This window comes from Cryptotermes secundus, unplaced genomic scaffold (genome assembly GCF_002891405.2).
Source record: "Cryptotermes secundus unplaced genomic scaffold, Csec_1.0 scaffold599, whole genome shotgun sequence".
Classification (NCBI taxonomy): Eukaryota; Metazoa; Arthropoda; class Insecta; order Blattodea; family Kalotermitidae; genus Cryptotermes; species Cryptotermes secundus.
In genome coordinates, this window is record NW_019730109.1 from 1,843,024 (window position 1) to 1,869,473 (window position 26,450).

Consider the following 26,450-nt stretch of genomic DNA (forward strand, 5'->3'; position numbering starts at 1 on the left):
TTTAATTTTAATAACTTGCAGTTCAGAATGTGTATGCTGTATGTTACTTAATGTACATCATGAGAATAGTGTTAGAATGATGAATGTGACATATTTACAATGGACACAAATCCAACGTATTCTGAGGCAAGTCCAGTTTCCGTTTTTGGTGTCTTTGGTTATTTAATGAAGTCTTTGTGGTACCCGAAAGTAAAGTGATTAATTTTGTCATCTTCCACTAACATTGCTTGTGCTTTAGGGGCGCTCGCAACCCTTGGATGCGTCCATTGAAATCACTCCGCTTATCCGTCCGTCTGTAGTACGAAACACCTCGAAAGTCACCCAACAGATTTTTCGTGAAATTTCATGCCGGAAAATTCTGCTAAACTTTGTGGACACGCTCTGATTTTGGTTACAGTGAACTAAAATATCGGACCCCGTACTGGAAAAGCATTTGATGAGCGTACACAAATAATTACATAATATCGAAAGAAATACACAACGCCGACACCAGTGGATGATTATTCTGGGCTTCTTCCTCAGGAACCGCCCTCTAACCCAACTGTAGGGAAAGTACTGGTGTAGTTTGGTTTCTGTGTTCACTGACCGCCTCTGTGGTCTAGCGGTCAGAGTTCCTGGCTACAGATCCGGAGGTCCCGTGTTCGATTCCCGGCGCTACAAGGTTTTCTGAGAAGTAATGGGTCTGGAAGGGGGTCCACTTGGCCTCGAGAGGATAATTGAGGAGCTATAACGGCTCCGGTCTAGAAAACCGAGATTAACGGCCGTGGGGAACCGTTACGCTGACCACGTGACACCCTCTGTCCGCAAAAGGTCGCACTAACTTCGTCGACAAGCGGTGGTCGCTCGGTCGGTATAGTTCGCTTGCGGACTACAGGCCACGGAGTTTCCTATGTTCACTGTGTACAGACAGTGTTTCTTGTAGGGCTGTAATTTCAACTTACTTCTTACCAATACGATCCTCCTGACTAGAGAGTTGAGTTTCTGTTCCACAGTTCGAGTAGGAACACGTGTGCGATGGCCCTTGTGTTATATATCAGGCTTCAGCACGATATTTATAATGTGATGTGATATTTCAGTATGTGCTCCCTCCTTCTCATTGTATGAACTTGTTCTGTATTATTTTATTCTTCGTAGGCCAATATTTCCCTGACTAGTTTGCATGAATATAGGTCCATGTGTTGTTCTGTTATTGAGGCACATCCTTACAGACTGGCGGCACGGTAACTGGTAGTGGTTATCAAGAGTGACTCGAAATTGCTGTAATATTGAGTACTCGAAGAGAAAAAATGTTTTGCTGGTATTCTTCCTTAATCTGCCCTTTGGAAACCATAGCAGTATGCGAGCCATATCGCCGAATATTTATTCGGACTTCTTGCACGTCACACTGTTTAATATCAGATACGAAAACACCCAAACGATATCTCTGATATTGAATTTTATGTTTAATTTTGCTCTAATGTGGCCTTTTCCCGTAATGTAGTCACTGGTTCAGTAAAAAAAAAAAAGATTTTAGTCCGCAGTCGAATAAGATTTCATATTTCGGTTTCGGTTAATTTAGTCATGGTTTTTTTTACACATCATTTTCCATCCCTCATGCCACTTAACGAGTTTGGCTGAAAGTGTAAGCGAGAGTTAGTTATACCCTTAAAGTTGCAGGAGGTTTATTTTAATTCCCGTTTGCTCCGCAATACTCACTTTTAAATAGGGCGTAAACTGTCGTTCTTTAGTATATTGAAAGCACGGTCAGTGAAAGATCTATACCTCCACTCCGCATACGCCTTCATGGCGTACTGCTTAATTTGTTAAGCACATGGGCAATTTTACCTTTTACGGTCAGTGAAAATAATTTCAAATAAACATTTTATAATAAACACGACGCACTTTCGTATCCCTTGTTTCTATTGTCATTTACTATTTTCGGTAAATTTCTAGAAGAATATGGAATTAACGTTCCAGCTCGTATCCCGTAAACTTGATGGTGGTTTTAAATGCATCGCCATAAGAAGCCGTTTAGTTGTTAAATGTGTTCAGATGGAAACTCTTTGTGCTCCGAAATGACTTAGCCAAGGCTTCACATAGGAGCGAACTTAGCAAGAGGTATTGAACAAATTTTGGGCAAGAACGACTTCGTATTTTTTTCTGTGACACCCATATTTTCATATGCGCAATAGATTTCCTAGTAATGCTTAAGTCCAAGATAAAAGTATATTACAGAATATAACTGATACGCCTGTCGTTTGCTTTGCGTAACGACATAAGAAGTGGAGCACGCCTAGTTTAATCTGCTTCGAATACGCACTATTGGTTGATTATGAAGGGACTTCCACGTAACAGACAGGTAGCATTCAAAGACACGCCAATCAGTTCTAAATCTTTTGTAACTCGAGGTCGATCATTGGATGCTCTTATCGCTTGGTCTTTGGACAGTCGCGTCATACAAAAACTAAGGTTTGGCTATTGGTTTGTCATATCAGAGAGGTATAAATCCACCTGCTGGGTGCGCCAGTGGGTGTAAATGAAGGAAGACATGGACCGCGCTTGAACAGAGCAGGGTAAACTGGGAAGGACAAACCACGAAGGAATCTCCGTAGGAGCTATACTTCTTGCCGGTAAAAATTACATTATCAGAGTTTGACGACCACAGAGGGAACATCATGTGGATCGGTTGTCAGGTGAAGGTGGTATAGCAGTCTCGAACGTATTCTGCATTAGTGTTTTCAGTCAAGTTTCCTTCATTATTGTATTTATCTTTATAATCAGTTTAACTATAAACATTAGTCTAATCATCAATCCTTCAAGCCATAATGATAATAATAATTAAATTCAGTTCATGTTTATTTACATGCAAACTTAACAGCACAGAGGCCAATTACAAAGTTAGCATGAACAGAGAGAAATACACAAAAATAATTTTAAAAAACAGAATACAAAATATGATAGCATGTATTAATTACAAAGTACGTGTAAGGATTAATAATAATAAATAATAATGGATAATAATAATAATAATTAATTTGGGATTGGAGATTCTCACTGTGATGACTATGAAGATTATTAGCATCTGGAATGTGATGCTATAGGGCGTTGTAGAAGTTTAGCGGTGTTTTGGAGGGATGTACTGCCTTCATCTTCAGGGCTGAAGAGTAAGCCCAGCAAGCACTGGGCAAGGTAACTGTACTTGCTTGCCTGCCCAGTCTACTCTTTGACCCTAAAGATGGAGGCAGTATGTTCCTCCGAAACTGGTATTGATTACATGGCGTGACATCCCAGAAGATAATAATCCATATAGCAGTTTGTTGTCAGTTGTCAGTAAGAATCGATTAAATAGGATCAAGAAGTGTTGTCAAGGGAAATAATGTAAAAATTGGCACTTGCCCACATGAGAGGATCACCTAGCTGAAGGATTGATATGCAAGCATTCACACTTTGCTTAGTTAGTACAGAATGGCCAATAGTGTCCATATAGGATATCAGTTGATTCTGTTCTTGTATACATTAGTAAGAAATAAAGCTTTGAGATGTCATCTGGAATAGAGTGTTTTGAAATTTTAAACAGTTCAAAATTGAGTCACAATTAGGAGGAGAATCTGACTGAATACACAGGTTTTAACATAAACTTGCCCCTTTTTCTTAATATTATATCCAGTTTATTACATTCTGGCAAAGTACAGTTTTTCCTAGGGACAGGCATACTCAGGTTTTGACTTAACTTTATGTAAAACTATTACGCTGTGAAGAGGAAATAAATTGTATGTAAAAAAATTAGTAAGGCCTCTGTTGATACTGATTTTCATGATGATAATGATAACAGTAATTCAGTTCAGTCCTTATTTATATGCATGCAAACTCAACAGCCCAAGGGACAATAACAGAGTGAGCACGAGTGAAAGAAAGAAACACACACAAAGTACAGAACAAGGTAATTTATAACATCTGAATAATGATGATGATGATGATGATGATAAAATAGTAATAATAATAGCAAAAATCAAAGTTATAATGTAGGAGATCATGATGATGACATAATAATAATAATAATAAACTGTATCACAGTTCATTTTAATATAAACAGGATCATTGTTCATGCATTAAATTTTATTATCTTCATTATCACCATTCTTCAGATTTTTATTCAAGTTGTTTCCTCAGTCATGTTATTTGTCCTGATTGACACACTTTCGCTTGAAGAAAGCAGTCTTCTGGGATGTGGCAGCGTGTAGATGTGGTGTTAACCGACGTTTCGCAGGAATGTATCGCCTCCATCTTCAGGAAAAATAAGAAATCCCTGAGCAGTCTGCTTGTACCGGTTCTCACGGTCTCTTCGCTTGCAGATTTCTTATTTTTCCTTTTACCCTGAAGATGGAGGCGATACGTTCCTCCGAAACGTCGGTTAACACCACGTCTACATGGTGCCACATCCCAGAAGACTGCTTTCTTCATAGTCACCGCCGTGAGAACCTCAAATCTTACACACTTCCTCTTGTTCACCATGTGTCCTATATTGGTATTCATGTCTACTTAATATTCTAAACCACCACCTTTGCCACTACCAATTTTGTCTTCCTCCTCTTTTTCTTCCTCCATCTCTATCTCCCCTTCCCCTCTTTCCCCCACCAGACATTTCCATTTTCATGTTGATTGCCTAACAACCAAGCCCCCACCCCATCCCTGTCTTCCCAAGTTTCTTTTCTTCATCAATTGCTTGTCATTTTCTTCCTACCCTCTGCATGATATCTTTCATAAATTGATGTTCCCGTCTTGAGCTTGGTTTACTCTGGAGTGTTCTCCTTTTGTTTGCATGTGGGAACCATTTTTGGTATTTTCTTTTAATTCATTCTTAAAATCACCCATATCATATTATCCTTCAATGTATTTATCTATAAATTCTTCCTAATTTTTCATGTCTTATAATTTCTCTTTCCCACATCTTAGCACATCATTGCAAATCTTCATACTCTGTGGTAGCATTTTGAATTAATTCTGAGTTTTGTCTTTTATTTGTTATTGTTGAAAGATTAACATGGAAGAATTTCTTCTGAACAGATCCAGATTGGCGTGGAATTTGAATGTATATTATCGGATGGCTGTTAGTTGGAAGTGGGGATCTCGGCACAGAATTGCGTGCTATAAAGATGCAACTTTGATGTAGTGCCAGATCTAACTCTTCCAGCTCATTGCCATTTCGAATTTGACTTCACATATATCTACACTGCACATCCGGATTGATGATTACTAATTGACTGCATAACATGACCTGGATGAATTTGAAAATATTGATTCAGACATGTCATTTATTCAGTTATATGTTAGGTGAAAATGGTAAAGGTAAACATGTCCCTATGCTTAATTAAGCACTATTCCATGAAGACATATGGGGGAGCAGAGGTATAGCTTCACACACACACGCTTAACCTTGGCGCTAGTTGGAGGTGAGGCGAGACATACAAAGTTATCTGGAAATTATTTAAATATGTACTTAAAAAGTACTTCATTTTCGTATATACCAAATGCTGCTATTAAGAAATTTGGTTATTTTGCAGTATTTGCTCTAGACTAGAACAAAGAGCTGTTTTAAAGGATTCAGTTAAAATTTTTAGCTTATTGTTGTGTTTCATGTGGTTATCCAGAGTGCTGTGGCTTTTAACTTACAGGTTCTAACTTTCATGTAGGTATTGATTGCTTATTTTTTATCAGTGTGAGATTGTAGGGTAGCTTTTATTTGTGTTCCCTCCTGTTGATAAAGTTGTATGGACTCATGCCATATGTTGGTCCTTAACTGATAGCCTAAGATCACCAACCGGTTTTCATTGGTTTGCTATGCTTGGAAGTTATTACTGAAATTAAAATAAAATTGGATTATGCATGTGTACTTCATAACCACAGCCTTTCATAATACAACTATTACCATTGGTTGTAATGGGTGATTTAGAAGTTGTTCACCAAACTCTGCCACTACAGCATGGGTTCAGTTAACCGAGTTTGATAATTTGACTAAGGTAAAGCCATACCAGAAATTGGTTTTTTAATGAAAATTTTCACAATAACTTCAATATAAAACTAAAGTATGTATTATTTTATAAAGCAGCATGTTACAAAGACTGATGAAAATATTCACTTTTAACTTCAGTGGAAGTTTGAACATTTTGTTCCCAACCACATCCTTAATATGCCATGCTGAAATATGCATTCTAGCTGCAGACAAATGCATTGAACAATTTTGTAACATGTTTCATTATTAAATAACATCTTAATTTTACATTGAAATTGTGAAATTAGTTATTCATTCAAATTCCTTGTTTCTATCATGATTTTATCTTTCACACCGCCTGGGACCTTAAATTTTTTAAGTTGAACTCATAGTAATAGGACTGAATCATTGTATTGGATGCTTGTTGAATTGTCTTGTACCTAAAATACAGTGGCATGATTTCCAGTGTGAGAATTAAAGAGAAAAATGTTTAGAGCAGAAGTTGTGGAAGAGAGTGAAAAATACACATTTTATGTGCAGTACACTTTCTCCATAACTCTTACAACTTTCAGGGTAGTTAAACAAAGGGGATGTTATGAGTGCATTTCTGAATTTCCGTGTTCAGTGGTCATCTCTGAAGGAACCGCAGTAAAGGAAAACAAAAAGTCTTTATTGAAATTAGTTTTCATTAACATTGTATTTGTTTTATTCTTTCATTGTAGTGCTCTGTTACAATGGGACTTTGAAATATGTACTGAACAATTTATATGCATATATCTTATTTTTGTTTAATGTGTGCAGTAACTTATTCAGTATATAATTTTGACTTTTTGCTAATTTGAGTATCACCTGACAGTAAACAGTTGCATGTGAATTGAAATGATGTTTATTTAAAGGGAAGTGTTTGTCATCACTTTAATTATTTCATTTGTAATTACTTCTGCTGAACATAGCTGTTTGACTGCCTCTTGGTCTAGTGGTCAGCATTCCTGGCTACAGATCCAGAGGTCCATGTTCGATTCCCGGAACTACCAGATTTTTTCTGAGTAGTAGTGGGTCTGAAACGGGGTGCACTCAAGCTGGTGATGATAATTGAGGAGCTTTTTCAAGGAAATAGAGGCTCCAGTCTAGAAAACTGAAATGAACGGCCGTGGGGATTCGTTGTACTGACCACACAACACCCTCTATCCACAAAAGTTGGCACTAAACTTCGCCGACAAGTGCCGGTCGCTCGATCGGCATAGTTTGCTTGCAGACTAAAATCACGGAGTTTGTTGAACATAGCTGTTAAGTGTATACTGTATGCTTTTACAGTGTTGTTTTATTCCGGATAACTTGGTTATCAACAGAGTTTCACAGACTTCTCATGAATTACTCTGTATGTGAATTATTCTATAGGTACTGAGTAATGTTGCTAAATTATAGGCTGTCTTTGAGGACTAATTTAAATTTAACGTAAGGACACTGCTGGAGTCTCTGTGCTCAGATACATAGTGGTTCATGAACTAAGTGGAGAAGTGGTCTCTTCACTTTGATTTGAAGTGAGATTCAACTCCTCCAACTTATTTCAGCCACTACAAACATCTATCCTCAAGAAACTTCTTTCTGTTAACTTTGATAATGTACTTTTTATTTCATGTTTGTATATGTGGTATTTAATTTTGAAACTTTTATTATCATGCCTTGTATACACAAATTAATCTTTAAATCAAAATATTCCTCAGCTTTTGAGCAGAGAAGTTAAGACAGCATACAGGTAGACTTGGAATTGTAGGTATTGTATGATATATTGTTCTTGAGAAGTGCGAATGAGTTGTACTTACATTTATTAGATACAATTTTCAAGCTTAATTTTATGCAGTTTTTAAAGAAACTATGTCTGAGAGATTAGCTCTAAAATTTTAAAACTTTCTTTTTATAAGAAATATGATTTTGTAGTCAAAAACAACATAAATAAATGAATCTGTTATTAATATGACTAGAGTTTATTGAATCATTCCTTGTTTTAATATCTACTTCCCCAGTATTAATTATTATTTTACTACAATTCATACTGATTTTTCTATACTCTGAAGATGGTGAGAGCAGATTTGTTAAGAAAGTTAATACCTCTCCACAGGATCACAAGGCATCATATCCCAGAAAACCATAATTTAATAATCGCTTCCATGGGAACTTAGAGTTTCATTTGTCTGATGTGTTCTGTGTTCAGAATGGTCGAAAACAGATATCCAGTATTGCCATAGCTTATAAACTTTACTTTATGATCTACTGTTAGGAAGGTCAAAAAAAGACAGAAGGAACTTGAACTGATTCGGACACATCAGCTTCTAGTTTATGTAGTTGATGCTAATGTTATGGGAGAGGTGGGATGTAATACCAGAAGAATGTAAAAACACGGAAGACTTCTTTGACGCTAGTCAAGAGGTTGGCTAAGAAATAAATGCAGAAAGAATTAAGCATATGTCCTTACAACATCACCAGAGTGCAGGATAAAATCTGTATGTAAAGATGGCTAATAAATCCTTTAAAAATATGGTAAAGGTCAAATATTTGGGAATGACAAAAAGAAATCAGAGTTGTATTCATGGGAAATTCACAACAGGTTAAATTCTGAGAATGCTTGCTGGCATTCAATTCAGAATATTTTGTCTTCCTGTTTGCTATCTAAATGTATAAACATCAATATATACAGGTCCATAATTGTACACATTGTTTTGTCTGGATGTGGAACTTAGTCTTGTGCTTAATGGGAGAACATAGGTTAACAGTGTTTCAGAATAAGATGCAGAGGAAAATGTTTTGACCTGTGAGAGAAGAATTGATGACAGACTAGGGAAAATTGTATGAGGGTCTTTATAATTTGTGCTCTTCACAGAATATTGTCATCATGACCTAATCAGGCCATTATATGATCAGGGTGTATAGCATGCATGGAAAAGATAAGAAATGCTTTTAAAGTTTTGGGCTAAAACTAACTCCATGGAGCTGAACTCTTCTTGAGAAGCTGCCAGCTGAGCAGCTAATCAAAAATTTCACAACATTTTATGGAACCTGTAAGTTCATTACTGTGCTCCCAAGAGCCCGCCACGGGTCACTGTCCTGAGCCAGATCAATCCAGTCCATACTACCCTATCTTGTCCCTCTAAGATCAGTTTTAGTATTATCCACCTACTGACATCTTGGTCTTCCTAGTGGTCTCTTTCCTTCTGGCTTTCCCACCAATATCCTATATGCATTCAGAGAGAATATCAAAATTTCTGCCAAAGAGAGTCTAGGTTATTATGAACTGAAGAAGCATAAACCATTGTTTCATGAAGGCTGCTCAGAATTATTAGACCAATGGTAACAAGCCAAACTGCAGTAGTTACAGGATCCAACCAAAATAAATGGGGATAATCTGAAAAATATAAGATGTGAAACCAGCAGGCATTTCAGGAATAAAAAGAGGGAATATCTGAAAGACAAAATTGATGAGCTTAAAACGAACAGTAAGAGCAAGATCATTGGTGACCTGTATAGAGGAATGAATGGCTTTAAGATGGGTCACCAACCGAGAAGTAGCTAAGTGAAAGATGAGAATGGTGATCTGCTTACAGATTCCCACAACAGTTTGAATAGGTGGAAGAACTACTTCTATATGTTATTGAATGTACATAGGGTCAGTGATGTTAGGCAGACAGAAATCCATACAGCTGAACTGTTAGTACCTGATCCTAGCCCTTTTGAGGTTGAAAATGCTATTGCAAAGTTGAAAGGTATAAATCACCAGCTAATGATCAAATTCCAGCAGAACTGATTCAAGCAGAAGGTGAAATATTATGTTCTGAGATCCATCAGCTAATTAAATCTATTTGGAGTAAGAAAAAATTGCCTGATCAGTGGAAGGAGCCTATTATTTTACCAGTTCACAAGAAGGGTGATAAAACTGACTGTAGTAATTATCATGGGATATCACTGCTATCACCTTCATACAAAATTTTGTCCAATATTTTTCTCTCACGGTTCAGTCCATAGATAGAAGAAATTATTGGGGATCATCAGTGTTGGTTTTGATGTAACAGATCAACTACTGACCAGATTTTTTGCATTCATCAGATACTGGAGAAATATGGGAGTACAGTGAGACAGTACATCAGCTGTTCTTAGACTTCAAGCAAGCCTATGATTCAGTTAGGAGGGAAGTATTGTACAGTATTATGATAGAGTTTGGGTAGCTATGAAACTAGTTAGGATGATTAAAATGTGTTTAAACGAAATGTATGGTAAAGTCTATATAGGTAAACAGTTGCCTGATAATTTTCCTATCCAGAATGGTATAAAACAAGGAGATAATTTATCGCCACTGTATTTCAACTTTGCCTTAGAATATGCCATTAGAAAGGTTGAGAAAAACCATGTGGGACTGAAATGAAATGGGATGTATCAGCTGTTGGTCCATGCTGATGATGTGAGCCTACCATAAAGAGAAACACACAGACTTTAAATGATGCTAGTAAGGAGGTTGGTCTAGAAGTAAACACAGAGAAAACTAAGTATATGTTACTGTCTTGTCACCAGAATGCAGGGCAAAATCATGACATAAAAATAGCAAACAGATGTTTTGGAAATGTGGCACAATTCATATACTTGGGAAGAACTATAACAAATCAAAACCTAGTTCAGTAGGAAATTAAGAGGAGACTGAATTCAGGTAATGCTTGCTACAATTCAGTCCAGAAGCTTTTGTCTTCTCATCTGCTGTCTAAAAGCATAAAAATTGGAATACACAAAACTATAATTTTACCTGTGGTCCTGTATGAGCGTGAAACTCCGTTTCTGAAATTAAGGGAGGAACACAGAGTGATGTGTTTGAGAACATGGTGTTGAGGAGAATATTTGAACCAAAGAGAGAGGAAGTGGCAAGAGGTTGGAGAAAACTGCATAATGAGGATGTTCATAACTTATACTCTTCTCCAAGTATAATTAGAATGATCAAGTGAAAGAAGATGAGATGGGCAGGGCATGTAGCACAAATGTGAGAGACAAGGAATGCATATGGGATATTGATGGGAAAGCCAGATGAAAGAGACCACAATGAAGACCAAGATATAGGTGGTTGGTCAATATTAAAATGGATCTTAGAGAAATAGGATGGGATGGTACAGATTGGATTGATCTGGCTCAGGGTAGGGACCAGTGGAGGGCTCTTGTGAAACGGTAATGAACCTTTGGGTTCTCCATCTCTATCTCCATTATATTAGACTATCCTGAAGATGAGGGCAGTATATTCATCTGAAACTTTGAAAACCATCTACTAGACTCCTCAGTGTCATAACCAAGAAGACCATAATTTTATTTTCACCATCATGCAAAACATCAATTCCAAGTAACTACTTGGGGGTGGGGCAGTTTTAGTTCTCCTAAGTACTCAGACCACTGCCCCCCCCCCCAGATTTTACTGGGGCCCTTCAGAAGGGTCCGGTCCTCAATGCTAGAGCCAGAACCTTTTTGACTGTGGCCTGATTAATATATTATCATGTTGTAGTTACTAGACACAGGTTTGGATTGATAAGTGGATTTATTGAACACTTATAACTGGTAACTATAACACGTTTGCCAATCTACATGCTTAATAAATCATTATAACACATGCTGAGTATGTCTGTTATAGTCTTTAGTCATTGTTTGGTTATGGTTCCCAACAATAGAGATTCTTCTGGTCGTGTGCTTACATAGTTTACAGCTGGCCACCATTTCACAACTGACTTATTGCATCACTGGTCCTTAGTATATAGTTTGGGTCAGAATGCATATAAAACAATCTCCAGCAATTATTCTGTTGTAAGTTTTATGACATTAGAGGTGTTTACTGTGCCATTGCCTAGCACCCAATGACATCGCCTGTTAAAATATTCAGGCATGTCACAATATACTGACTCCAACCATACAGAGCTGAAGATTTTTGTTCTGTGTATGACCAAAGCTAGGCACTAACATATATGATAGAAGGATTATTTTTCATGTCCATATTTCCTGCATATAACATTATCTAAGAGGCCAATAATGTGTGTGTGCTCTGAGTGTTCTCTTACCAGTCTACATTGTTATCTGCCGAAGGCTAGTAGATCCCTAGACTGTTTTTCCGAAGGTCCTTCAATTAAGAGCTTTGGCTGTCTCATACCCTGCATTGGAGCCCAATATTCAGATTGCTTCTTTATCACTCCTCAATAATATTGAGCCTATCAGCACATGGTGAGATTGGAATTGCTGGTTTGTGACCAAATGTGAACCACTCTATCCCTTCCTAGCCAGGATTTCAACATCATCACTGCCCTAAATCCTGCTTTGGTCAGAGATCCAGATGAGCATTTCCTTATTCCAATTGGATGAAGCACATAATGCCTGTTAACATTTCCAAGTCAGCTTCTGCAGTATCCTTATTACTTCAAAGGCTTGTAAATCTGTCTGGCTGTCCAGTATAATTCCTTTCTCTACAGTCCTTTACATAACCTAAAATTGCAAATATTTCTGTCTGGAACACTTTGGCATGTGCATCATATGAAAAGGCAGGCTCCTCCACCTCAATCTCATCGTATACAAACATGCTACAGACTGCAGCCATTCTGGTCCCATCTGCATGTCAGACCAGCCCTCTGAATCAAAGAGACATTGGCCAGATAGGTAGCCAGGTTTTGCATAGTTCGGTCACAGAAGCATTAATCAGTACTAATTTGCCCTGACCATTTTGAAAGACAGAATCTGACTCTATTAGACAGGCAAGGATAAGGGCATAATTTTTTACCGATCCCCTGCCTGACCACATGCTTGTACCACTGAGCCTGCAGATCATGGCCATAGCCTCAGCCTCTGCTGCCAAATGAAGAAGAAAAAGATCAGAGAGACCTTCAAGAGCAGCCATGGAGACCATACACACCCACTGATCTTCTGCAGGTGACCAAGATCAGCCTTGACTGTGTCCAGACCAACTGTTTGCCTTTATACACATGTCGTGTACTTAAGCACAGGCCTTAATACACCTGTGTAAAGCCACTGCAGGATTTTCCATTCAAGACCCCACAATTTGCCAAGAGTCCTATGACATAATTAAAAGGAAGAGTAGGATTTATTGAAACTTTGTTTCACATGCTCCCACCAAGTCAGTTTAGCAACTAGGATTACCGCAAGATACTTCACCAACCTGATAACTGTGTTTGGTACAGTGGGTTCCACGAAACCTTCTACTACATTTCTCTTAATAAAGAGGGTACGTTCTACCTTACTGGAATTGATAGACAGCTCTTTGGCCCTGCAATGTTAAGAGCCCTTTCCATGACCTTTGAAATGGTACTTAACATCATTTCCTCTCTTCTTGTCTAGGTTTATTAATGGCTGATTGTCTCCAGCTGCCCTCTGTTATTTGCTGACAAGGACAGCAGAGGCTCACTGCTGGTCCCAGCTGTACTGACATTCAAACATTTGTCTTAGTTCTTGGCAGCCTTCTTCCTGACCCACTTTTTTCGCAGGCCATCATGATTTCTCCTGGTTGCTCACCCCATCAAGAGACCTTCAGCCTCATCCAGTGGAGTTCTTGTTAGAAACCCCAAGGGATGTTTGCTGCTGGCCTTCACCAGCACAGTCATTCTTTGTTTTTGGCCCTGTCAGAACCCATGACCATATTTTTATTTGTTGCAAGATCACTTATATGTTTTCAAATGAGGCCTCTCTTCCAGGATAGAAAGGGTCTGATTACTGCTGACTCACTGCCTGATTGACTGTCCTGCAGAAATTTACTGCTGGCCTTCACTAACCCAGCAGTACAGCTGTATTTCATTAGGAGAGAGGATCCAGGGCTCTCTGCAGATGGGTCCCTGGGCATAACACACCTGACCCCAGTTAAGGCAGATGGTTGGTCAAAGTCTTGTGGGACCACAAGAAGGAAATATAGTAACCTCCCCACAGATCCCCACATACAAGGGGTAGTCTAGATACAATGGGAGGTGGTCATATATCCCATGAATGCTGTTCACCACACTGCTCCCTCAGTGTTACACAGTCCTCAGCCTGGTAGCCCATAGGACACCTTAGGACACCACCATCCTTATTCATCCAGATAACTCTGCTGCTTGAAGGGACTGCCACAAGGAGGCACACTGAATGGTTTGGTCCCCAAATGTCAACCCTTATGTCACTGTAAACTGTACATCATGCTGTGCTCTGGAGAGTAGATGTTCCTTTTCTGCACCTAAGACTTGTTTCACATGTTTTCAGAGTTTGCGACTCACCCTGCTCTGTACCTTGAAAGTAGGACTCTGTTCTTTGTTCCAAGTTTCTTGGTGTCTTTCCTGGCAGTAAACTCTCATGGGAATGTCACTTGAGTTGGCTCTGCAATTAAATGTGAATGATTACTGAATATTTCAAAAGTTGTGTCTGGTAGGTTATGGTCAGAAGGTAATTTCCCATTCCCAAATAGGTTGGCACCTGCCTCGTGCATGTTTGTCTCCATCTCAGAATCCTGTCTGTGATATACCCTGTGCTCTACACTGGAATTTGCCTTGCCACTCAGACATCTGTACTAACTGTTTTGAGTCTATATGTGAAATATGGATCTTTGAAGAGAAATCTATTCCTTTATTGTTATGCATCAGAGTTGGCAACACAGTCTTGTCACCCATTCACAGGGTGATATTTTACTCTACTGTCTGCAATAAGTATGATTTAAATGACAGCCGCTCAGCCTGTGGTTATGTCAAACATCTGCCCTTGTTTATTTGCTAGTATTTGTAAAATTGTTTTCTGCCCATCTGCAATACACAGCCCAAATCTGTGAGATTTACCTGTTTTCTTTTGGTGAGGGGCATCATTATTTAATAATACTGTCAGTATTCACTGTCAGTGTTGAAACTATATATCATCAGTGATAGGATGAGTAATGAATATTATATATATAGTTTGTGGAATGAGAATTTGCAGGGGAAACAAAGGTATTCAGAGAAAACCCACCCCACTGCCACTTTGTCTACCACAATTCCCACATTACCTGACCTGAGACCGAACCAAGGCTGCCACAGTGGAAAGCCACCAACTAACTTCCTGAGGTATGGCATGTCCCACACCTGAATTCCAGTTTTCCTTTGTCATCAGCTTCTATAAAATTATCTCCTGTGCACATATTCTTTAACTTTATCCGTAAAGAGGAAAATGCCGCGAAAAAGCAAACGACAATATTAAATTTTTTAAGTGTTAAGTGTTGGATGTTGTTGAACACTGTGATTGAAATAACTAATTCATACTTCAGTGTAATGTAAAAAAAGTATTAAATAGGCCATGAGATGACATAAAAGTGAGGTTGAATAAATTCAAATACAGGTAGGCCTATAGTATTATGAAGGTACAGTATTACAGTACTACTTTTAATAAAATTTGTCTTAACCGGGTTTTCGATTAATTGTGATTTCCATCCCCACCATTATCCCAGATAATCGAGAGTTGAGTGTAATTGAGAATTTCTGTCTGCGTAAAGCATGGTTTTGGGGGTTGGGGGTGAGGACTTGGATACACAGGACTGCCCAGCAGTAAGGCCATAGGAGCCATTCTACTTGCAATACAAATGTGACTTCAGACCAAGCTCAAGGTAGTGATGTTTGTGCTGATCTTCACTGGTTTGTTTTATGATACAGAGTATGGTCTGTTGAGGTACTTACACATACACAAAGGACAAATCATTGCAAGAGGTAAAATGACTAAAATGATCCATGCAAAGTCTTTCAGCTCTGTCAGGAGGGAGGATGTTATGGTCACAGGCCTTTGGCTCAGTTACACTCACCCAATGCCTGGACACGTGTTATATGGTGATCTGGCATCCATTTGTTTGCACTATGATGTAGGTGTTATCATTTCCATAATTGTTCTCAGATGACTGTTTTGTAATAAATGTCACAGATTCCATTTTGTTTGCTCATTGCACTGCATCCTTGGATTTGTTCCTATAGTGTGTATTTCTTTAGTATATGGCTTGCTTAGGTCTGTTTAGTTGATGCTGCTTCATCTACTGAATGACCGAACTCTCTATGCCATCTATGTTGAATTATGGGTTTTGTTTTTATAATCTTATGCTGGCCCAAATAGGATTATTGCTGATGCACTTTGAAGTAAACATCCACACCCATGTTTTCACACACATGTGTGAAATTTTTTCACATTTTAGGATTATGAATATGTAAGTTCACAGTATGATGATAAATATACAAGGATGAATTCTTGATATTAATTTGGAAATTGTGTGCAGTCAGTTTGGCACAGAGTAGAGCAGTTCTGATGCAAACATCTCATGAGAGAAATGGAATCATTGAATATTTGATCATTCATATAGTGATGTATTCTCAGTGCCTTGAGCATTCATTTAGTGATGTATTCTCAGCACCTCAACCAGAAAAGTACATTTTATGGAAATTTAATGGAGGTAGTTTCAAATGTGCTGTATTTTTCTGTTTTGTGATGTTTTCATGATTCTTTGGAGGTAATGCTATCAAGGCCTCTCTCTTTGTTTCCACAGATTTGCCGAGTAGATGTTGAATGTATTTCATCACATCTAACATTCCAACATCTTAACCTGATGTGTCGTAATGCCAGAGTTCGATCTCCTGTTGGAATTTCACCTCTAAGTGGAGTAGCAAGAAGTTCTCCGCTGGACCCAATTGGGTAATAGAGTTCTCAGACTTATTTTAAAAACATTAGTACTTTATTACATGCCTTTTTAATTGTTATATGTCAGGTAGTTTTAATATGTTTGTCCCAACATCCAACTAACAGTAGCAGAGACTCAACTAATGAGGCATGAGTCAGGCAGAAATCCCTGGCTCTACCTTAAAGGGTGTTGAATAGGGTACAAAGTCCATATTACCAATGAAAGCAGCTGATAATCGTGCATATCTCCTTAGAAGACCCTCTTAATGGAACCTGAAGACTCACCAGAGCTGACTGTTGGACTCTTCATAGCCATTCAGTCTGATTCATATACCCACAAATGTTTTTGAAATATCCATTTTAATACTACCCTCCAACTATTTGTAACTTTCATACCACATACTACTGAAATAATGAAAGGTGTTTATGGCAGATAAAGTTCAGTAGATGTTTTCATCATATCTTACCAATACTTCTAAACAACAGATTGAAATGATGTCTGGAGTAAAAGAAACTTGAATATTTTTATTGGAAGTTATTTATGTACAAGTATAATGTAAGACAGTCCTTAAAAATTGTAAGAAGTTTGACTTGAACTTAAATGATTCCTTGGCACTTCAGATATTGCATGAAGATCTTCATCTAGATATTTGATCTATTCTTGGCCAGTCACTGTAACTTTATATACATGATGTCAGGGTATTTAGTTAAGAAGCCTAATGAAGATTCTCTGGTACATGGATAAGGTTCTCTATATATGTAGATTACACTGAATAGCAACAGCAGCAGCACCACCAACAACAACAACAACAACAACAGCAACAAGACTTTTTCTTGTCATATGTACAAAATTAAGTGGATCTTATGTGTATTTTAATACTAAGTTCGAAAATAGCCTGAAGATTTTTCTGTCACCAGCTAGTTTTACGTGAAACACAAATTAAATATGGACTGATTTGAAAGTGTAATAACAACATTAGAGGAGAAATTTTTGTTCTGAACTCACTTCAAGTGTACTCACATATCATTTACACTTATATTTTGCATATGGGGCATTCTTTACCAATGTCCACCAGTAGTCACCCAGCATGCTGTGGCTCCATTTGCTCTGGTATCACCATTCCATCATGGATAGTTCCTAATGAAAGCATTCCCCATGCTCGTCACTAGCAGCACTAGAGTTTATTGGGAAAATTTCAAGATGTGAGTCCAAAAAAAAAAAACAATTTTAAGTTAATATATTGCATCCCATGAATTTCTAGGCATTGAAAATTCATCAAGAGATAATTCTTAATTTTCTGTCTTGAAGTTTCCAAGGAAGTGTATGGTCACTGTTTTAAATTCTTTCCAAGCTGTGCCTCAAATTCATTTCAAGTATCATCTGGCTTAAACAGAGGGTTGCACTGGAATCAGTGCTTGTTAAAGTGGCCAGTGTTTCTTCATGTAATGAGTTTCTCATGCTTGGCTATCCTATTCACAGAGAAGAAACAACAGAATTTCATTTTTCCAGCTGTAAGCCAAGCAGAAGTGTGATCATTTTCAAGTCTCAATAGATGTGCCAAGAATATCACAGCAAATATGTTGCACAAGATGATGTGTATTGTCCTGCCATTCCTTCATGTGAACAGTGTATGCTTTTGAAACTGAAGGGTATATGTATATGTCTACCAAGAAGCAACATGGCTTTCAAACTCAGCTTCTAGGAACTGATAAATGGGCATCATTTGTTTTGATCATGCTGATGGCCAGGGACTAACATGGAAGAGTCCACTTTATTACAGTACACTAAATTGCCTTCTTGAGAAAAGAAATAGTTTGTTGGCTTGCAGAACATAGATATCTTAGTGCATTTTTCTAGAACGTTCCAACCTTTCAGTCAAGAAGCCATAAGTTCAGATTGATTTTTTGACAGATTCGTGTTACAGACAAGATCACTCAGATCTGTTTGTGAGATTAAATGAGGTTGTCTTGAACAAGACAGTGCATGTTACTAGAAATCAGAAAAACCATGAGCCAAATCTGGTGAGTAATTGCCAGCTCTGCAACAAAATTTGACAAATATGGACATGTCCTGAACCTAAACCTGCAAGCAGTGACAGGGAGAACCTTAAAAAGTGGGGGAGGGACAAGTGGCAAAACTGCCCCCCTTCCTATTGTTTTGTAAATCCCACATAATCTAAATCTGTGTGTCACTCAAAAACTGTGGAGAAAAGTTCTATTTACGCTTTTTTAATCAGGTAAAGAAATATATCAAGTACCTAAAAATACCTGTGTGACAAGAACCTTCTTTACCATTGTTACTACAGACAACGTTTCACATTAAATAAAGCTGTTTTAATAATCAGATTATCTCAGTAAAGTGACTGTGAATGGAATTGATGATTTGATTTCCATTGGTGGTGCTGGGATTCCTCTCCCTGTCACCATGTCTGGGATGATTCTGGATCCACCCAGCTTTCTACCCAGTGGATGATGGTAAAGCAGATATATTTTAAACTGATGACTCACCTCAAACTGCTCTCTAGGTATCAGACGCTTGTAGCCTGCCTCCATGCTCCTACCCACAGTTTAAGCACAAGAGACTATGCATGTAGTAATTTAAATCAAGAAATCTTTTTGTCATTTTTCTAAATATACCTTGTACTTCAGGTATACATGTTTAATTAGTAATACAACATTTCACTTCTGTGTGTAACATAGTTTCCTCTTTTCCTCTTTAATAGGTATAGCCCAAATGTGGTCACCTTAGCAGAACAAAGAATTCATTATATACCATTTGCCTTCAATCTCATGAATATTCTTCCCAAATGCCAGCAAGCTGAATTGCTTTTCTCCATGTTTATCCAAGGTAGGTTCCTTTGTTATTACTAAGAGCTATTATATTCACAATCTGAAACTCAAGTAATTAGTTCAGATAATCGAGGGGCTTATCTTTGTCATAGATCTGATGCTTAGGCCTAAGTAATATATGTTATAGCCTGAGCCAGTTAAATCTGCTGCAATATGTGCTGGAGGAAGTTGAAGTGAGAGGCATGGAACAGGGAAGAGAAAGAAGCTATTAGCAAGTGTAAAAACATAACACAGGCAATGTTGAAATGTACCAGTGTCACTGAAAGCTAACATCGCAGTGTTTTTATTGGATTTGAGCAAGGGGCCTAGATGTTTTGTGAACATAAAGGAGCATAGCCACCACAATTTGCCACATAGTCAATCTATCTTTAGTCTGTTATTGCTAAGATTATTTAAACATACTATACACTGATCCTCCATCCTCTCAAATTCACTGGAGTTAGCAATGGTGCATTATGGACAATGAATGGCAGAGTGAATACCTTCATAGAAGCATGGCATAAAAAGGTAACTTGCTTGGCATTTGCACTAAAAAATTCTGTCTTTAGTCTGCAAGTGAACTATAACACCTCTGTGGTCCAGTGGTCATAGTTCCTGGCTACAGACCCAGAAGTCCTGGGTTCAATTCATGGTACTACCAGATTTTCTGAGAAGTTTTGGATCTGGAGCATTTTACAGTTCATTTATTGGGGTTTCATTGATTATGAAGTTGGGTGCCGTTACGTGGTCTGGGAACCATGTCGAGGTACTTGGGATAGAGAGAGGATAATGTTCCAGGTTGAGCAATGAGATTCTCTCCTCCAGGCTTAACGGGCCTTGCTCCGATGAAGAGGTCCTTGGATTACAGCTTGATGTTAATAATGCACTACACAGTTACAAATAGCGGTTACTTGTAAATTTAGTTGCACTTTTGTACACACTTCAAGATTTACAGCATTACGTCACAGCACAGCAGAAGATGTATGTCAGTCTCCCAGCCTGGTATCATACTGATTACATGACTGATCGTCTAATAATAATGCTCGCTTTACTGGGGGGTCAATCCCTTTAAATACTGAGAGATGACGTAACATCCAGAACTCTCTGTTTCCAGATCATTCTCAAAGTTTTCTCTCTTGTTCTTTTATTGAGAATGTTCTGAAAGCTCCTTTTATCAGACTGGCAGTGGGATGAGTAATCGTCAGCATACCACACCGACTATTAAAGAACCTTGTAGCAGCCTCGTATCTTCATATTGCTCATTGCGATTCTTAGAACCGTTAAGGCAAGACTGGGCACAAGTTTCATTTAGTATGAGATTGGTAATAAGTAACAAATATTAACTTTGAAATTTACATCGGTTAGTAATGACCTATTACAAACGGGATCCACTCAACCTTGTGAGGATAATTGAGGAGCTACTTTAATGGAAAAGTAGCGGCTCCGGTCTAGGAAACTGGCTGACCACTTGGCACCCTCTATCCGTGAAAGTTGGCACTAACTTCACTGGCAAGCAATGGTTGCTCGGTTGGTCAGCATTTGTGCTATTAATATTGTGATAGTATTCTGATTGGTATTTCTCTTATAATAATATAGTGTAAAAAGGTGGGTACTGTACAGTTGTTTGCTCAAGGTGTGACAAAATTCACAAAACATCTGAGTCATAATAACCAGTACCATGACTGACAGACCAAAAGTAAATACATCTAAGAACAGGTTACACATATTACTGTGTAAGGAAATTTATCAGTTGCTGAGGTAGCATGTGGATTTGTGTGCTAATATAGACTTAGGTAAGGTAGAATGTTATAATTTGTTTTCCTTTGCTTACAGATTTAAGTTTTATTGGCAGCTCAGATCCACTTGCAGTGGCAGCAGATGCTCCCAACGAGTTGCTCAGTGAACTACTCTTTGAACAACTGAAGCAAATTCATGACAAGGAGCTGCAGCTGACATTGGAGGACTGTATGTGGTTTCTGCAGCTGTTACATGCAAGAGAGCGTGATGGGACTGCTTATTCACTTCCTATCCCTGTGCCTTTGTCACATCATCCAGCAAGGAAGAAAGGAGGTTCATGTTATTTAAAAATTTAGAATATTATGACATGTCTGATCACTGCAGTTTTTTTTTTTATACAGTATACATAAAACCTGCTGCAGTCAGATTTGGCATTCAGATCTAATAATGAAGAAATCTTAAAATATTTGGAAGTAGAGTGAAATTTTTTCAAGCATCTCACAATTAATTGAAGCTCATAGATGGAAGAGTTAATGGGCCACATGTGTGCAAATGCTGACGTTTTTTACACAAAGAAAGCAATGGTTACACCAATGTCAATGAATTTTAGTAATGTTTTAGGTAGCATTTTGTTTTGAGATTAGTGTCTTTAGCATTCAAGTGAATTTTTTGTAATGTTGCACTGATATCATTTTACATAATTGTTTGTTTATTTTCTGATTTACTACAGACACAGAACAACACCAGGTCCACTCCTGTGCAAACAGTGTTGCCTCAGAAGCCACCGTGTGTGACAAACTTGATAAGGACCCATTGCTAATACCCAAATGGCGATGTTTCCTGAAAGGTCTCAGCTCAACCCATATTATTCTGACCTTTGTACCTGCCAGCTACAGTGACCTCAAACTTCTCATGTTCCCTGGACAGTCACTGGATGAAGCACATCCGAATGCTGTGAAGTTGGTAGGGTTGACTCCAGGGCAGACCAGAAATGAAGTAATGAATAGTGAGAAGAATGGTGAGAAATTGGCATGGGCTGACACCAGTTGTGTTGTGCCAGTTAGAAATACCCAAGTTCTTCCTTCAGTTGATCACAATACATCAGTTCTGTCTCGAAGTTCTTCTTGCGACACTTCATGCATCTTCAGCAAACTTCCGTTTGCCAGCCATCTTAGGTCTGATTCATGCTCTCCTCTCTCATTTGATCAGCATGAAGTTACAAGTGATCCTCCGTTTCGAATGAGGGCAAGTTCCTGGGATACTGTCACAAAAAACGCTAAGGATAGCTTGGACCGTATCCGTACAGGATCCATGGACTCTAAAATTAAAATAAGGCGTCCTTTCACTGGACCATCTCTTAGGTTACGTGATGCAGCAACAGATGTGGAAGAAAGCAAAGGCCATCATGTAAAATATCCTTTTACTGCATCACAGAAAATTTCCTCTGCTCCCCCTAATCCATCTCTGGATTTAAATTCAGGACAAGTACTTTTACATGTTCCAAAGTATGGTGCCCTTTCGCTGCCAATTTATGTTTATGACTGTCCTTTGGCCATGCTGATGGATGTTCTTGTTTATAGAGATATAGATGATGAGTCTGGTAATAAAGTGTGCAAAGACATATACCAGGACAGAACTTTCAAGCTACCTAGTGTTATGAATCTTGTGCAAAACCAAAGACAAGGCCAGTTTGGTGTGGAAGAGGGAACAGTTGGTATGCATTTTAACACAGATGATGGGACAATTGGTGAAAGTGAAAGGGACTCATACCAGGTGGTAGGAGATAAAGTAGAGACTCATACAGCTGCAAAGCATATCAGTCCTGAACCAAAGTCAGAAGATTCTGATGGAATGTCAGGTGAGTAATTAAAGTAGATTCTAAAGGGTTCTGGTGATGGTGTATAACACTCAGAATTACTGGGTTTTTGGACATTGGCCACTGTGTGGTATTCTAAAAAAACTAAAGAACACAGTGTTTTTTAAACTGGATTTGTTTCCATCCTCAGGTGACTCCTTTCTACTGCTCCACTCCTTAATCAGCGTTTCCTGGTTATTCAAATTATGAATATCTAAGTTTCATCTGTGCTTACATTCTAGGTTTACATAAGTACTTCTCTGTTAACACTGATTTAAATGCTGAATTTTGATTTATTTTCTTGCTTTCATTCTTCTTCTTTTAACACTTCCCAATTTAGCTTTTCTTCCCCAGTTCTTTAATTTAACACTGGATACCAGTTTTGTATCCTGTAGGGGATAACAGATTGTGAAAGCTTCCATAAATTTTAAATTTTCAAAATGTTACCATGTTGATGTCTCTTTCGTAAGTTCTCTTGTTGTTTTGGCCTCTGTTTTGTGACTTTTGCTGGGAACGCATGATGTACTTCCAATGAAGGTTTCAGACATGAAATGCAAGTTACGTTCCATTTTTAAGCCATTTGTAGTGTGTAATGCTAAATATATAGTTTTGAATGTTGCCTGGTCTGGTAAACTGGTGGAAATCTGTTAGTTTCTGTTGTAATGAAATTATAGGTAATCCTTGAGATTGCACATGCATTGTTTTAAGAAGGACTCTTTTTTTTGTGTGTTTTGTTCACTTTCTGTTCCTTTCATGTTGAAAGTTTTAAATCCTGATTTATTTTAGATGTTCCAAGTCTAAGTCAGCACTGTAAGGTGGTGAGCCTTGCATATTACAAGGTGTTTGTTTCCTCCCTCTTCAAGTCACTTCATTTGAATAACACAGTCCATGCTCTTGATGTCCAGGCAGCTATGGATGAGTGTGAAGAAGCGCTTATAGAAATTGATATCACCAATTTCATACAGGTACACTTTACCATTAACTGGAAGCACTGTTAGGAATGTGTATAATATCCACATATTTAGTCTTATCTTTGACATTCTTTAAAATTGTGATATATTTGTAATATAGAATCTACAGTGTACTGAAGCAGAAATGATAACGTAATTGAGTTAACTATTTCCTTCTTCCATGGATTTCAGCACAGACATCACTGAATATATGGTGTAAATTGATCCTAACTTACTAACAGAGTTTAGGGATAGCTGTCCCCCCATTGTAGATAATTCTGCAAGTCTGAGTAATGCATGGCATGCTTTTCTGTTCTGAAACTTTTTGGTACCTAACAGTGAAAATGTGTATGTCCAGCATTACAGATGTATATTTTAATGTCTATTCTTAACATTAATATGAAATATATATTTGGATCTCTACCAGGTGTTGATTGAAACTATTTGACTTTTATTTGGTGCAGACTGTCTGTGGCCATCTGAAGGACTTTTGTATGAAAACAAAAGTGGATGAAATGAAGCAGAGGAGTAATGACAACAGCCCACAACATGACCCAAAGGCTGTAGCAATAAGTGGAGAGTCTGTAGCAGACTCAGAGCCCAAGTTTCCTTTGCTGTTGCTTCAGACTCATGCTCCATGTCAACAACTTGAACTCCTACACAGACAAATCAAAACTAAATTTATGCAGGTCCTCACAGTCATGTTTAGGCCAGTTCCTTCTCACCCAGAGTTCTACTTCTGTACTCAAAATTGGGAAAAGAATCAATCAGTAAGTTTGTTTTTTATTGCTAGTTAATCTCACCTTGATTGTTAACCATTTCAGAATCATTCAAATACTGGTCAACCTCACTTAGCCTCATAATTTACCAGAACATATTGTGGCATGTATACCCATTGCTAGGCAACAAGAGATAAAAGTTGAGACTATCAGAGCATAGGAAGACTGATATGGGGACTGGCATCTGGCTGTAAGGCGCCATGGATGACTGAAGAAACAGACCCAGGGCAATGGTGGGTCCCAGCAGAAGTTGGCTGCTGCCCGAGGACAGGTGACCCAATGTGCTGTTCCTGCACTGCATAAGGGATGTAGTTGTAGGGGACCTGACAAAGCAACTGACAACAGCATCAAAGGATGAAGCGGGAGACATCAGCTACGTCTAGGAAACTAGAGGGCATTGAACAAGACTGTAAGCCAGACTCATGGACCGGAGGTCACAAAGCAAGCAGTTGAGATTTCCCTTCAGTTGCAGTAGGTGAGTGACTTTGCATCGTTGAGAAGTTGGCTTCCTTCAAAAGGAAAGAAGAGATGTCAAATGCACAGCCCTCAGAAAAGAAGAAATGGGGTTGAGTTACACCAGTAGGCTATTTGAGACGAATAGCCTGAAGGAGGGAGCAGTTTGGCATGTAGACCTATTGCCAGGCAGTGACCATAAAATGAGCAACTATACAACAGCTGGCTGTTACTAGGCAGAGGCCCATAAACAACAACAGAGGAACAGTGTTTTCTGTGCAGTTTGTGCGAATGGCTGCATTTGCAACAGTCGAATACATCAAGCCATCGATAAGCAACAGTTGCATTGCAACAGAGAAACATGGTATTATGTTCAGTCCATGCTGTGGCTACATAATGTGTTGAGTCTTGAAGAGAAGTCAGTCAATTAAATACCTACTGGGTTTCAGTTTTGAGTTTTGCTATGTTAAGCTGGTAACTGGGGCTCGGGACAGTTTGGGAACCCAGAGGAAGCCACTATCTAGCAACGGCAGTGAACATGTGACTGTGGACACTAGAATGTGTTTGCATGTGTGACAGTGAATTGTCAAGTGTGGTCATGCGTCATATCAAAGAGTCTAGTAAATGCGGTCATCAATCCAAAGTCCATCTATAGTCACTGTCACGAGACAATGTAATGTCTACACAATTGTTGAATCTAATGAAATAAATGCCCTATATTCATCTTTACCGTGTGGTTATATATTGTCACTTGTCAACAGTGACTAAGATGTGGGTTTGGATTGGTCATTGGATTTATTAATAACCTGTAGAGCATAACTACAGTTAATTATTACATTGTTGCTGCTTTACACAATGTACAATCACTCCACACTAATCTCTTCAGTCTATCTGCACTAGTCTTCATGGGTTTATAACACAGGAACTATAACAGTCTCACTGAATCACACAATTCAAATATTACACATAAAGTCTTCTAATCACATATTAAGTCTTCATCTAGTTCATCTTCATGTCTGAACTTCCTGTGGCTATCTCTTTTGTTGCTTGTTCACATGCTTCTGCCACTATTATTAGTAACTTGTGACTGCTTTACTTATATAGCCGAGGAACGGACATGGACCTATAGTAAACATATCACGTGATCACTATCCAGGTAGCCTATTGGTGCGTCAATCAGACCTACAGGAAACATGTCACGTGATCACTATCCA

At 38.3% G+C, this 26,450-nt stretch overlaps 1 protein-coding gene across 1 annotated transcript in view; it reads left to right on the forward strand.

Annotated features, from left to right (window-relative positions):
- LOC111866165 (KICSTOR complex protein SZT2) overlaps nt 1-26,450 on the forward strand; it is a gene marked incomplete at its 3' end in the record, with an annotated part of 183,834 nt that overhangs the window by 84,400 nt on the left and 72,984 nt on the right. The window contains 6 exon segments of the mRNA XM_033752148.1: nt 16,503-16,648; nt 19,357-19,481; nt 21,296-21,532; nt 21,930-23,057; nt 23,841-24,019; nt 24,469-24,774. Of these exon segments, the coding sequence (XP_033608039.1) occupies nt 16,503-16,648; nt 19,357-19,481; nt 21,296-21,532; nt 21,930-23,057; nt 23,841-24,019; nt 24,469-24,774 (2,121 nt within the window).